Source organism: Morone saxatilis, unplaced genomic scaffold (assembly GCF_004916995.1).
Source record: "Morone saxatilis isolate NCDOM2014 unplaced genomic scaffold, NCSU_SB_2.0 Contig11, whole genome shotgun sequence".
NCBI lineage: Eukaryota > Metazoa > Chordata > Actinopteri > Moronidae > Morone > Morone saxatilis.
This window is the reverse complement of record NW_023339663.1, coordinates 27,843,395-27,857,487: the sequence shown is the minus strand read 5'-3', so window position 1 is coordinate 27,857,487 and position 14,093 is coordinate 27,843,395. Positions and strand designations below refer to the sequence as shown.

The 14,093-nt window shown below is 42.4% G+C and overlaps 1 protein-coding gene across 1 annotated transcript in view; it reads right to left on the bottom strand.

Moving 5' to 3' along the window:
• Nucleotides 1-4,707: 4,707 nt before the first annotated feature.
• tshz3b (teashirt zinc finger homeobox 3b) overlaps nt 4,708-14,093 on the bottom strand; it is a 41,980-nt gene continuing 32,594 nt past the window's right edge. The window contains exon 3 of the mRNA XM_035651944.1: nt 4,708-10,007. Within this exon, the coding sequence (XP_035507837.1) occupies nt 6,376-10,007 (3,632 nt within the window). The 3' untranslated portion in view covers nt 4,708-6,375. The remainder of the gene's footprint in view (nt 10,008-14,093) is intronic.

Here is a 14,093-nt window from a genome sequence, read left to right as displayed (position 1 = left end):
CAACTTCATATTCTGACTGATGGAAAGCTGAACAACATAAAGTCTGTCAAAGTGTGGCTTTTTCACAATAGATTTTATTTTGCATTTGTCTGTGCTCTTCTCGCACACAATCCTGATGTATGTATGTAAATGTATTAGCTGAGTTTTTGAATAACAACTATGGATGTTTATTTCTGAACTGTAACTTTTATTGCTACTTATTCAGTCCTAAGTATTTTAAGTTGGAAAAACATTTTAAAGATATTTAACTGTACATTTTTTAGTCTTTAAAGGTGCAGTGAGTAGGATTTAGTGGCATCCAGCTGTGTATTTTTTCCGATTGCTTCACCCTCCCCTTTCCAAGGGTGAATGACAAACTATGGTGGATGCAAAAGGCCCTATCTGGAGTCAGTGTGGCTTCTATGCTACTGTAGAAACATGGCAGACTCCATGGAAGGTGACCCGCAGCGTATGTAGATATAAAAGCCTTGTTGAGCTAAATGCTAATGTCAGCATGCTAATATGCTCACAGTATGCTGATGTGTAGCAACTATGATATTTACCATGTTTACCATCAAAGTTTAGGGTCTTGTAGCATGCAAATGTTTACTAATCAGCATGAAACAAAAATAACAACTAAAGCTGATGGGAATACCACTAATCTTGCAGGTATTTGGTCCTTCACCAATGTACTTGACAGATAAAACCAATGACCTGATGATGGTGCTAGGAAAATCAGTGGATGACCAAAGTTATCTGGACACCAAGGATATATGTACACTATTTAATAGCAATCCATCCAACAATTGTTGGATATTTCAGGTGGACCAACATTGCCATCCCTATAGTCTTTGATGTTTCATCAACATCTCTACTGATTAAATTGAGTTACCTCATTGTTTTTTCTTTTCAGGAATGGGTTGTCATAATAAACTTTAAACTTGAATAAAAAAAATGTTCCTGAGGGGCATCAGCCAATCAAATCATACATACTAGAGAGTGTTAAGGCCTGCTCTGAAAAAATTCCATTGGTTGACTTTCAAGCCAACCGGCATAAAATATTACCAATAAGAACTGTGTTTAAGGAAAACAAATAATAGGATGTGTGAGGCAGCTGCCTGGTCTGCATATGTGTCTGTGTGACTGTCTCTCTGTCGCACTGTGAGTGCAAGTGAAAGAAAGAACAGGAGAGAGAAGAAATGGGAACAGAAAAAGAAATCGAGAGAAAGTGAGATGGACAGGGCGCTCTCCCTGTGTGTCTTTGTTGGGGAGTGTGCTTGCTTGTACCCTGGCTTTATTTGTGTTATGCCGTGTGATTCCATTGTGTGGAGGAGATCCTCTGAGCTTGTATTCCCACCCTCCCACCAGCTCCCTGCTTTAGATAAAGCTATCTGGATCAGCAGCACACCTTCCCCAAATGCATGTGAGCAGCTTACTGTTGTGGAGGCTCTCTCTATGTTCCTGGGGGATTCTGACGGTTGTATTGTGTGGGTTACAATGAGGGTGTGGCATGTTGGCACATAGCACCATCTCCAAAACCACTATTAAGATGTTAATGTGCACTGGCATTGCTGGCTCCAGGCAGTGCAGTCTTTTTACATCTTGGAAAATCTACTTCCTATTGAAATTTTTACATAGTTCACAGAATAGGGCAATCATGTTTAACTGCTATGGATTTTTCAGACAGTTAGGAGGGCCATATGTACACATATTGTACCTTGGGACAGAAGTAGGGCTGCAACTAATGATTATCTTTATTGTCCTATAAGCTATTGATTATTTTTGTGAATAAATTGACAACCCCTGACTAAGGGACATATTTTATGGATATTTCATATTATATTCAGTGCATAATATTAACAACAGAGAATAACTAATTAAGTGTACAATGAACAAACAGTAAACACAATAACTGCAGTAAGTTTGTGTAAAACGAGTGATTTAAATGGATTTTGAGCAGATTTTCTTCAGTGAATGATGCATCAGAGATAAGTTTTCCTAAAAATGTTTGGAACTTTTTATAAATTACTCTGTATTATGTACATTTTTATTTTGGTAACAGCATTTAATAGGCTTCATTTAGTGTTCTTCACAGAAATGAACAAAATGCTGAGATATACAGAAAGTTTCCTTACAACCCTTAAAATCAACAAGGCCTCCTGACCCCCTATGGTGACTCCTAGTGGGGGTCCCGACCCCTAGGTTCCAGTGTGTCTGCAGTTGTGCACACCAGTGCTTTCTATTTAATACTAACATTTAACATTCATGCATACATTGACTATAATAACATGATGACTTTTAGCTGTTTTAATGTTTACCATGTAAACCATTGTAGTTCAGCGTGATGGGAACGTTTCTCAGGTATTTGCTGTTTTGTAGCCTGATGAGAGGACAGAACACAACACAATTCAACAGGGAGGCAGGGATGTCTGTTCATTTTATGTCAGTTGATCACCCAGTCAGTAAGAGCCATCCTCTGGGAACCATGAATATCTGTAGAAACCTTCATGGTAATCCATCCAAAATTTCTTTAAAACTTTCTAAAAGCTTAAGATGACATCTGTTATGTTTACAATGATGTAAAAGATTATTAAAATAATTAAAATATATAAGCCGTAAGCCATTCCTTCTGAGAGCTTCAACCAGCCAGTGTTGGGCGTTTTTACCTAGCGTGGCTATATACTCTTTGTCTTGTTGCATGAGAAATTAATTTGCCAATTAACCAATTAACATCATTGTTGTTAATTAACAATGCTGAGCTTTATTTAACTGGTGATACAATCTGCAACTGCATGGTTTCCACTAAATCCTGGTCCTTTAACTGCCCCCAGTAGTCAATACATGTGCCATTTTGAGTGGACTTCTGGAGCCTGCATTATTAAACTGCTCTTACATTATCACTAGTAACAAGTGTTGTCAACCAGGACTGAATTGTTATATTTTAACTTTACCCCCTCGTCCCTGTCTGTGGATATTCAGCTCTAAATAATCATGATCTACATAAATGGTGCACATAATGGTGATGTGTTAAACTGAGATTAACTGAAGTTGTATGAGTATAGGGTGCTTTAAAGAAAAATAAATGTTGGTGTTAGCCTCAGGATGATCAGTGTGTGGAGGTCAGCGCTTACTCATCATTTTACTTCACTGACTGTAACTAATGGGGTTCAGTGCACATTAGAAATACATTGAGATATACAGTAAGTGCATGAATGTGAAACTGTGTCCCTGTGTGTGTGTGTGTGTGTGTGTGTGTGTTTGTGTGTGTGAGTGTAGACATCCCAGTGGTAGTACCCATTGTCTCCTGCATGCTAGTTTTGAACCTTAATAAGCCCTTGCCTCTGCTCGCCGGATGTGAAGGCAGGGAGAGAGAAAATGGCTTTCTTACACTTCAATTTCACGCATATTTTCTTTGAGGCTAATGAGAGCCTTAAATACGGTGCCAGACTTCAGGCTCCACTGTTGAAGGCTGACATTTTCACACAAAGTGGCACCTTGTCACTGCGGATGAAGTCCTTATACCTGGCTGTTGAGAGGTGTGTGTGTGTATTGGCCTTTTGTGCGTCTATGTGTGAAGAAAAGAAGATCATTTGGTATACTGGTCTGTGCAATCCAGAGTTGATGTGTTTTTGTGTTATATTGTGTTTGTGCAGAGGTGTGTACTTTTTTTCCCAGCATGGTATATTAAGCGGCAGAACAGAGCAGATAATTTGATATATTTCAGGAACGCACAGCACTGTCTCACTTTGCTATAATGTGTGCACTTTATGTTTATGTAATGCACTTGTGTGTTTGTATGAACAGATTTGCACATGTGTTGATGATATATGTGCTAGTTCTTCAACATTTCTTCTACTTCTGTATTATCACTCCCTTATCTGTGCTGAACATATTCTGAACTGTGCTGAACTGATTCTCATGTAGATCTTCGGACAGAATGCAGCTCTCATAGATCTCTTCCTCCTGCAAGCTTTAACTCTTTGTCCCATTTGCTATTTCTATATCATACTGCTGTGCAGCACATATCACCAAATTGATAGTGATACAATTCCTATTTAATCACAGCTCTGGACAGGGAAAATTATGAATAAATAAACACTTGAAAGGACCTGCTCATCTTGTCAGCATTGTTGTCATCTCCCATGAAGCCTAAACAAATATGCCTGCCAGGTTTCTTACCTTGCTGAGAGTACTATGGTAAAATGGACGTTGGAGGTAATTATAGAGCTGGAGATATGGAAGGGGAACTTGTGTGTGTGTGTGTGTGTGTGTGTGTGTTTCTTTTTATTTTCATATCCCATGTGGAAAGAGAAAGAAGGTTAGAATGGAGCTCAGTTGCTTTCTGGTTGTTTGATTGCTCCACTGCCCCCTCAATGATTAAACAACTTTTTTCCCATTTGATTGTTAACTGTTCCTGAGGCTGTACCTTTTGTTACAGGCTCAGTCTTATATATGCAGTATATGCCTTAGTCTAAGCCACAAGGACAGCAGAAGAGGCTTGCGGGAAAGCCCAACAATGAGGTGTCTGTTTGCATATGAGTGTGTGTGTACGCGTGTGTGTTTGTCTCCCACACGGCCCCGCTTCTGCCACTCACTGTAAACTAGTCTGCAGCTCGTCACAGACAGACGCTGACACACTCCCAGTCTAATGTGCTCATTAGGGACTGCACAGCACACACATAATTGATAGCCATGACACAAGATGCACACACACACATTATTGCAAAAAACGGTTTCCTTTTTTTAATGCTGCAGTAGAAAACAAGGTTATATGAAGTCATATAATGGGGGTTCATTGTCAAGAACAACAACAACAGAAAAACGAAAGAACGAAATGAAAAAGACTAACGGCACAGAATGCATTACAGTATCTGTGCTGTTTACATGCCGATATTTTACACATAAGGATTTTTTTTTATTTCTCTACACTGGCAGCTGTCAGTTACTTCAGCAAATTAACTGCCAAAAATGTAGCAGAACTTGTCACTCAAGAGGTTAGTGTAACCATGGTTACCTTTCATATCCCAAAAAGATAAAGCTGCAGTGTGGAATCATGGCAGAGTAATTAGACAGAACAAAAAAATAGGACCAATCGAAAAGGCATTCAACGATATGAAACAACCAAGAGTGCTTATAAATAACAGTTTACATGTGAAATATCTTCATAAAGTAACATCTTTTTTGTACAACCTTTAATATCTTTTTAGTCTTCATACAGCGGCACATGAAGAGTAGTGTCTGGTAAAAAGAGTCTTTAACCCTTTGAGCACGAGTTGGGAATAAAAAGATTCACCTGTTGTCATCCTTTTGCTACCTATGTTTTTCCGTATCCTTTGATTAAATAACACATTTATAAAACTATTGTGCAAAACAATTTTATTTATGTCTTCATATACTGTGCACCAGCAGATAGTCATAATCCTTTTAAATTAAAAATATAGAAATGATGCATAATTTAGACAGGAAGTAATTAATATGTTTTTATATACATATTTTACACAGACCTGAATTAATATAGGTCCCTGATCGACCAAAGTAAAAGACTTCAGATTTCTTTTTTCTTTCTTACCACATAGCTACAATGCTTGTGTCAAGTCCTGCAAGCATCTCTCAGACAAATATTAAGCCCAAAATGAAAACCTTGCAGTGAATAGAGAATCTCCTTTTTATGAAATGCTTTCATGTATAGGATTAGACTGTATGTCTGGGAAACGGGCATTGCAGACACAATGCACACATTGTCCATCTAATTCTCACAATAGCTTAAATTCCCAAATCTTGAGTCGATAATGTTTGGATCTTAGGTGTAGAAGTGCTTTGACGTACTCAGAGGGTTAAATTTTAAATGCTGACTCCAGCACAAAAAAGAAGAATAACGATAGAGCGAGCGGGAGAGTGAAAAAACATAAAAGAAAATCATGGAAAGTGCACCAGATTTAGTTATAAAATGTTTAACTAAACTGTTTCATTTATGCATGCAGCTTATCACACCCCAGTGATGCCAAAATATAAAGGACCTTAATTCCATTTACACAAGTTTCAAAATACACACCACTTCATTTTAGAATCTCTTTTTTTAAACCTTCATATACTATATCTTCTCCATGACAACAGTCCCTTTCTGCACATTTTGAAAAAAGTCACTATTCCTGTCCTGTCTTGGGCCAGAGTGAGTCTACCTCACACAGAAATAAAAGAAAAAGCAACTGCTACAACACAAAATTTAAAACCATGTGCCAAAACTTAAAGCAGTAGTTGTATGCCATCTTTGTGCAGTTCCATCACGTTAATAATCCTTTATTTTCTTCAAAAGAAATGTCTGTGAAATGCTCAAGAGAGACAGGGCAAGAGAGAGTGAGCCATTACAAAAGAATGCAGCATTGTCCACAGTCAGTGCTACTGTTTCTCCAGCTCACACACATACATGAGATGGTCCTCTGGGGACTTCCCATGAGTCTTGCTCAGGTGAAGCTTGACCGCATGCTTGCTTGCAAAAGTCCGGTTGCAGAGCTTGCACTGGTACACGGCCCCACTGTCGTCGTCGTTGTCGGGGGAGGGTGACGAGGATTCAGTTGAGGGCAGAGAGGTGGTTAAGGACGAGGGCAGGGAGATGGGTAAGGAAGATGGTAGGGTTGTGGGTAGAGAGGAGGGTAAAGGGTGGCTGGATGGGTGAAGATTAGAAAGCAGTTTTTCAGATAGTCCTTTGGTGTGGCGTTGTTGATGATGTTGCTGCGATATCTGGCTGAGCAGCTGCTCCCCAGAAAGCTTGGCCAGATCTCGTAGACGGAAGCCCAAATGGGATTCCAAGTGGCTGACATACGTGGATGGTGAGCGGATCTGAGAGGCGCAGTCGCTGCAGAAAAACACTGGGTGACCTGAATCCAAGTTTTTCAAGAACTTGGTGCCACCGGTTCTCCTCAGCTGGTACTTAACATTAGCCAACCAGTGGGATATTGTAGTCATTGAGAGGCCAGTGAAACGGGAGATGTGCATTCTCTCCTGTGGGCTCAGGTCCGACATCATGTATTTGCCATCACTTGTTTGTCTCAGACTGGAAGCAAACTGGGCTTGTAGGATGAGGAGGTGCTGAGGGTTCCAGTTGGACTGACGGCCTTTACGTTTCTGGGCTGGTGAAACATCTTCTGTCTCCTCCTGTGTGACACCTTCAATGTCGGAGCGCTCGGACAGGCTTGTAGGTGTGGAGGCCTTAGAGACAGCCTGACTCTCTGTCAGGTTTCTCAACATGTCAGAGATGTCTGACAGTGCATTTTCTCTCAAAGGGGAGGTGGCCATAAAGGAAGCTACTGCAGCTGAGGCTTTGGTCATAGTGACAGTGGAGGAAGGTGAAATTGAGGTTGGGGTGGAGATAGTAGAAGAGAGAGCTGTTGAACCCAAAGAACCACTATTGCTGTTTTTGTCAGCATTTTTGCCTTTGGTGAGATCTATGGGTTGGTCATTGTTAAGATGTTGCTGGTAGAAGTAGCGGTCTAAGTGGTCATTACTGGGCTTTTTGGTCTGTGCTGGTGGGGTGGAGGCAGCGACCGCTGCTTTCTCTGCCAGGCTGTTGCTCATCTTGAACAGCATGCTCATGGGGTCAAGGGAGGGCAGGGCAGGCTTAGCGGCCTTCCCCAGGTGAACGTTCATTACTGACTGCAGTGCACTGAGAGGGTTGACGAATGGTTGTTCTGGAGGTGGATGGTCTGTGATGATAGCTGTACTGCCACACAGGGAGGCAGGCAGGGGGGATGTCACAGCTGTGGACTCCACTCCATTCTCCACAGACTCCTTTATGGAAATATCTCCATTTGAATCTCTGTGATTGGCTCCACTTCCATTGCCTACTACCTTTTCCACTCCACATGTATTCTCAGGAGTTTTACAGCCTCCCGCTCTATTTTCTTTGGGGGACTCTCCTCGGGCTGAGTCCCCTGCCTCACTGTTGCTGGGTGAGGGCGTGGTACGTCTCAGAGGAGAGCCCCTCACAGCACCACTGGGCTCTCTCATTTTCTCCTCTACCTTGGCCACTTTCTCTGTCACTTTCTTGACCAGTTCCTCCATAGCATAGAAGTTGTTTTTGGGCAGCGGGGAGGTCTGGCGGCTGGAAGAGGAGATCAGAGGCTTACCAGTGGGAGAGAGGATCTCCCCTCCAGGAAACATGTACTTAAGGGGGGAACTCTTCCCGGAGTTGCCTAAAGAGAGCTTCATTATGTTTGGTAGCTGGTAGGCAGCATGGATACTGGGATATCCACCCCAGCTTGGGGCTCCATTCTGGGCTTTGTTGATGGCTGAGGTCACTGTGTTCTCCAAAGACTTCAGGATGTCAAGACCCCCTTTTGGACTTTCATCCAGGTCCTCCTCAGTCAGATAAGTGTATTTGGAAGAAATATCAAACTTCTCCTCGGCCTCATCCTCGCCTCCTACCTTCTTCTCCTTGTTGAGATTGTTACCATTGTTGATGAAGGACTCTTTAGTGCATTCCTCCTCCTTCTCCTCCTTTTTTATCTCCACAACCATGGCAGTTGGGGAGATGCTGGTTGGAGGAGGCACTGGGGCAGGTGGAGGGGAGAAGGTTGTGGCAGCCAAGGGAACAGACTGGACCCTTTCTTCAGTTGTTGAATTGGATGTGGGGGCTGGGGTGGATGACTCAATAATGGGTTTTCCTTTCTTAATAGCAGAGTTGGTGACTTTAATAAAATGTCCTGTCACCATCATGTGAGCAGTTAGCTCTTGCAGTGTGTCATGAGAGCTGCCACACTCCATGCATTTAAGGATTTGTGACTTCCTGGACTCAAACTGCCAGGCATAGCTGGCACCGTTCTGGTGTCCATAGCGGTTGTTAGGTGTGATGTAAGGGTTGGTGACCTTCTGGAGTATGTCATTAGAGTCGTTGAGCGAGGTGGGCTTAGGTGTGGTGCCTCCATTAGAGTCAGGTGAGCTAGGGATGTCTAGGTCTATAGGGGCTCTCTTACGAGCCGAGGAGATGATCTTAGCTGCCACTGGTGTAACAGGCTCTTTCAGAGGCACTTTCTGGTAGTGTTTCGTCTTGATCATATGGACACTTAGATCCTGAAGAGATTCAAAGGAGTGCCCACAGTACATGCACTTCAGAACTTTCTGTGCATCCTCCTTCCCCTCCATCTCTAGCAGGGAACGCTTTCTGGGTTTTGACCACCGTTTTGCACCCTCACCATCTGTCTCGTGGTTATCATCACGGTAGTGGCCTGTCTCATTCATGTGCACTGTGAGCTCCACCAGTGTGTCATAGGCCGCACTGCAGTCCTTACAGCGGAACTTGCTGGCCCCAGTGAATATAGAGCCATACAGTTTGGAGCTCTGTCGGTACAGCTGGACAGTACTAAAAAGGTTCGGTTCTGTAGATGCTTGAGATACAGCCACTGTGGGATGCTGGACCAGGCCCAGTCTTTGTTGGTGGTTCTGGGAGGCCTGCTGGAGGGTTTTAGCCATAGCTGTCTGATGCCAGTCATAGCCTCCACTTCCACAGCTACTGCTACTGCTGCTACTACTGCTGCTGCTGTGACTGCGAGGGGGTTTTTCTGCAGGGGGCTGGCTCAGGTTCAGATTCAGTGTGGACCAATAGGAGTTGGTCAGGAAAGAGGTGTAAATGGCCTTCATCTTCTCCAGACTGTCAGCCACTGACCCTGTTGTGGCTAACATGGCCTCATCTCCACTTACTGGGGCAGCGGCATTGGCAGCAACCATCATGGCAGACGAGGAAGACAGGGACAGGGCATTTGAGGGGTCTTTAGAAAGTAGGACGTCATCCTCATTTTTAAGTGAGGAGCTCTCAAAATCAGACATTCTGTCACTGGATTCGCTCAGATGAGACTCACTGTCAAGCTCCTGACCAGAAAAGTCAGCAGCATTGGGGGAGTCATGGAAGCCAGTGGATCCTGGCCTGTCCTGGCATAGAAACTTGGCGACAGGCTCCTCCCCTTCCTGAGCTGAGTCGTCTCCATCCAGGTCCTCATCCAACAGGGCTGCTTCCTTCTCATCTTCAGGGACATATGCTGCTTAGGCAGAGACAAGAAAAAACAAAGAGAGATTTGTTAGAACCACACTGACAGCATATCTAATGATAGAGATTCTCAACTGTATTCTGTATTCCTGTTTGTTCACCAAGCAGGGAATTGATAGAAATGCAAGATACTGACATTTTCACGTTCTGCACTGGAAACAGAGCAATCATCTAATGACATTCACAGCCAAAGTCTTTCCTATCATGAACTGTTGCAGTAATTCTATTCTAACTTCCCCCTTTTACACTGACATTGTTTTCAAATTGGAATCAAGTGGCCACCCCCTCCCATTCTCTCTCCACCCCCAGGTCTTTGTTCTGTACTGCAGAAAATCAGAGACAGCTAGAGAGAGAGATGGAGGATGGAAAGAGAAAGATGGAGGGAGGGAGAGGGGAAAAATGTCTCTTCAAACAGAAGTTGCCACCTTATTCTTCTCAAGGGGCAACAGCTTGAAATTAAAACTAAATTTGAAATTAATGAAGCACATTCTGGCGGTGGCATTCGTTTCTGAAGTAATAAATTACTTGTATCAACCTCGGAGACAGCGGTTCCTGTCTGTCAATTAATATGTCTTACGCTTCTTCTGCAGACTCTAATGCATTCCCTAACAGACACACTCGCCATTTAAATTAAGCATGCATTTTCACTCATTACACTGCTCAGCCCTCGCCTCCTCGTAAATAAAAATGAATGTATGTACGTTTGCCTGCAACAAATCTCTCCCCGCAAAACCCATTTGCTTCAATTACCAAAGATTAGAAAAAGTTTAGAGTTATTATTTACAGTTTAGCTTCGGGGAGTGGGCTTGAGGCTTTCAATTTATATTCAAATCCCTCTAGTTTAAGTATAATACAATGGAAATCATACAGAGAAAATACGTATCGAGACAAATCACAGTCTCGCCTCTTTTTACATCTATGAATGTTTTCTTTCGTTAATAAGTCTATCAAAACGATAAAACAACATAAGATGAGAAATGCTGCATGCTCACACTTTGTGGATTTCTGAATAATAATTGAAGCACTCATAGGCACATGCATACACAAACCTCTTGTTTTAGCAACTACACTGGCAAAGAAGATGAGCGTGTGTGAACGTCAGCGGCCTTGTGCCTAGCATTCCATTCTGTAACAGGCCATCACTCATCTGAGCTGGTATGTAAACACAGAGTAAGCCGGTCAGTGGGATGGGTGTGGCATGGAAGCACATATTCAATCACAATCTACCAACTCAAAGGTTAAATAAATGTTACATCTATGGTCAAAATGCACAGTAAAATTCCTTATTAACAACATAAAGAGAAAAAAAATTAGAAAGTTAACTAGTTTGAAAAAATAATTACACCTACAGTTTGTAAAATTACGAGCTTGAAAACACTGGAAAATATGGGCCTTCACAAGTAATACCTACATAACCTGCCAGCCATTTCATACAACACACTTCAGCTGTTGCAGACTCCAATCTCTTACTAAGCACTGCAGGTTGTGTGTGTATCAGTGTATGTGCTAGTACTGCATCAGCAGCAAAACAGAGAGGAGTCTCTGTCATTGTCAGGCCACTGGTTGCCATCGGCAATGATACAACACCGCCGTGGGACAAACATATGCACAGAGACACAGATATCCCAGAGCCCATCACACAAACCGGCACATACACACACACACACACAGTTGTACTGTAAGTGTAGTCTAACAACTCTTTGCCTTCAGGCAATTTCAGGAAGCTTCTCTGTTGAACATGCAGTCTGCTCCAGTGTTCAGTTTAACAAAAAGGATCCATTTGAAATACTTCAAACATGTTATCTTATATTAGATGCTGTTATGTGCAATCCAAAAACTGCAGGGTCACATGACCCCATCCACACTGCTTGATTTACTGTTGTTTGTCTTTTATTTTATTCAAGTACATCTATTTTAAAACCTTGATGATCCAATTTAGCTGCATGTTTTAACATTTATGGCTATGACACACACAGACACGCACAAACCCATACCTACACTCTCCCCTTCTCTGAGCTTCCCCATCTCTCCCTGTCTCTCTCTCTCCCCCCGACTCTGTCTCGGAGACACATCCACCCGCCCGCACATACGTGCAGCCGAGCAAACCCACATGTACATGCCATCTGTTCTGAATCAGCCAAAACGACAGCTGTTTAAGAGAACAATGCTCTGGCTGAGGAAACAGCCGAATACAGCAGCCCGGCGCTCTCATCAAGGCCAAACATCAATGTGAAATCTCCTTTAAAACACAACGTACACACTCCGCTTCAAATTAGCTGCCTTTGTGTGATAAGAACATGGTGTGTATTTGTGTGTGGGTGCCCATCTGTGTACCTGCGAGTGTGTGATATGTATAGAGACACATGCAGAGGATCAGGGAGAAAATAGTGTTTGCCACCAAGACCGGTATAGTGTGCTGCTGAATGAAACCTTGGTGTGTAGGCTACATACACCTACATGGAGCATGAAGCGCACGACTGATTTCTGGACTTGTCTGAGGCAGAGGATGTTGAAATATGGCAACATTTTGACATTTAATAGATACAGTGTTACAATAAATTGATACAATGGCCTGCATTAAAGGCGCTACAACGACAGTTTAGGTTCACCTTTGTGACATCATAAACCCCGCTGATGGCAGTTTCCGCAGTTTTTAATATAAATATCCAATATCCTCACCACAATATCCTTTGGTGTGAAAATGTCACCATCCACTGTTGGCAATGGCAACTTTTGTGTTTTGTAACGTACACTAGTGATTTTTGGTCTTGAGATGAGCTCAAGTGCCCCAATGTCAACACCTCTCACTATGTTCCACATTTTAACACTTTAAATGATATAAAATGGATATTATTATACACTTATTATATTGATAATATTTTAATTAATCTTGCAGTCCTGTATAGTCGTAGTTGGTAGTTTATTGGTCATCGTTACAATAAATATACTAAAAATCAACCTGAAACCAGTCAACTATAAAGCTCTTTTTTGGGTAATATATCAGATTTGCAATTTTTTTATTTACTCCGATCTTGCCACATACTGCAGAAGAATCCCATTGGTTGGGAATAACTGATGTACACTTTCCCTAACAGTAGACTTTGCCAGCAGTTTTGCCCTAACTCCATTCTTTAGCCAAAAGCTGGCACAACATGGTTTTCACTGTGTTTGTGTGTGAGGAGTTCAAGATGGGGAAAGGGTCACTCTCTACCTTATCCATTATTGCATTTATTGTTGTAGCTAGCACAGTCAAATAAAGCTTCGACAGAATTTATAGTGCAAATCAAAGACAGGAAGGAGGAAGGAGACATGAATAAATGTTTTAGAGGGAGAAGAGACTGAGGGGAGAAGAGGAGGAGGAGGAGGGAGGCTTGGAAGGAAGTCAAGACTGAGGCCACACACACACAAACATGAACATGCAGAGATGATCCCCAAGGCCACTGGCTTAGGTCCAGGCTGCGAGGTTCACAACACTATGATCTAGGATAGTGAGATAAATATGGAGAAACCCATCCGCGCACGGACACACACACACACAACCACTGCAGTATAAGAAGCCTGGGCCCAACACACCGGGTATACAGGTGCTCTTTTAATTAGTAGACAGAGAAAGACAGAGAGTTCCAGATGAATTGTCAGCAGGGTGGAGGAGGTGGTTTGATCTCATTTTCAGGCTGGGAGAGATTGACGATTTTGGAAGCCGAGGCAAGCACCACAGTTGTTTCTGGGAGAGCTAGAAGGGCTTGGAAATTATTCCTGACATCTGAACAAAACCACTAATCCCTGCTTTTACAGTAAATAATGCTAATAATAAACGGCTCAAATGGAAGTAAATGGAGAATTCAGATTTACAGTCATATCAAAAACACTTACAAAGCTGTGATTCTGAACTGTGTGTCTGTGTTCCTGTCTGTGTGTAGAGTGAGGAAATGCTTATGCACTCTGCAGATGTTATGATGTTAGGAAACAGTTTATCATGCTTATATAACCACTTAACAGCCCTATCAGACACACAGGCACGTCAGAGCTGTCTGTTTACACTTCTGCTTGGACCGTGCAGTTTCAGTGTGTGTGTGTG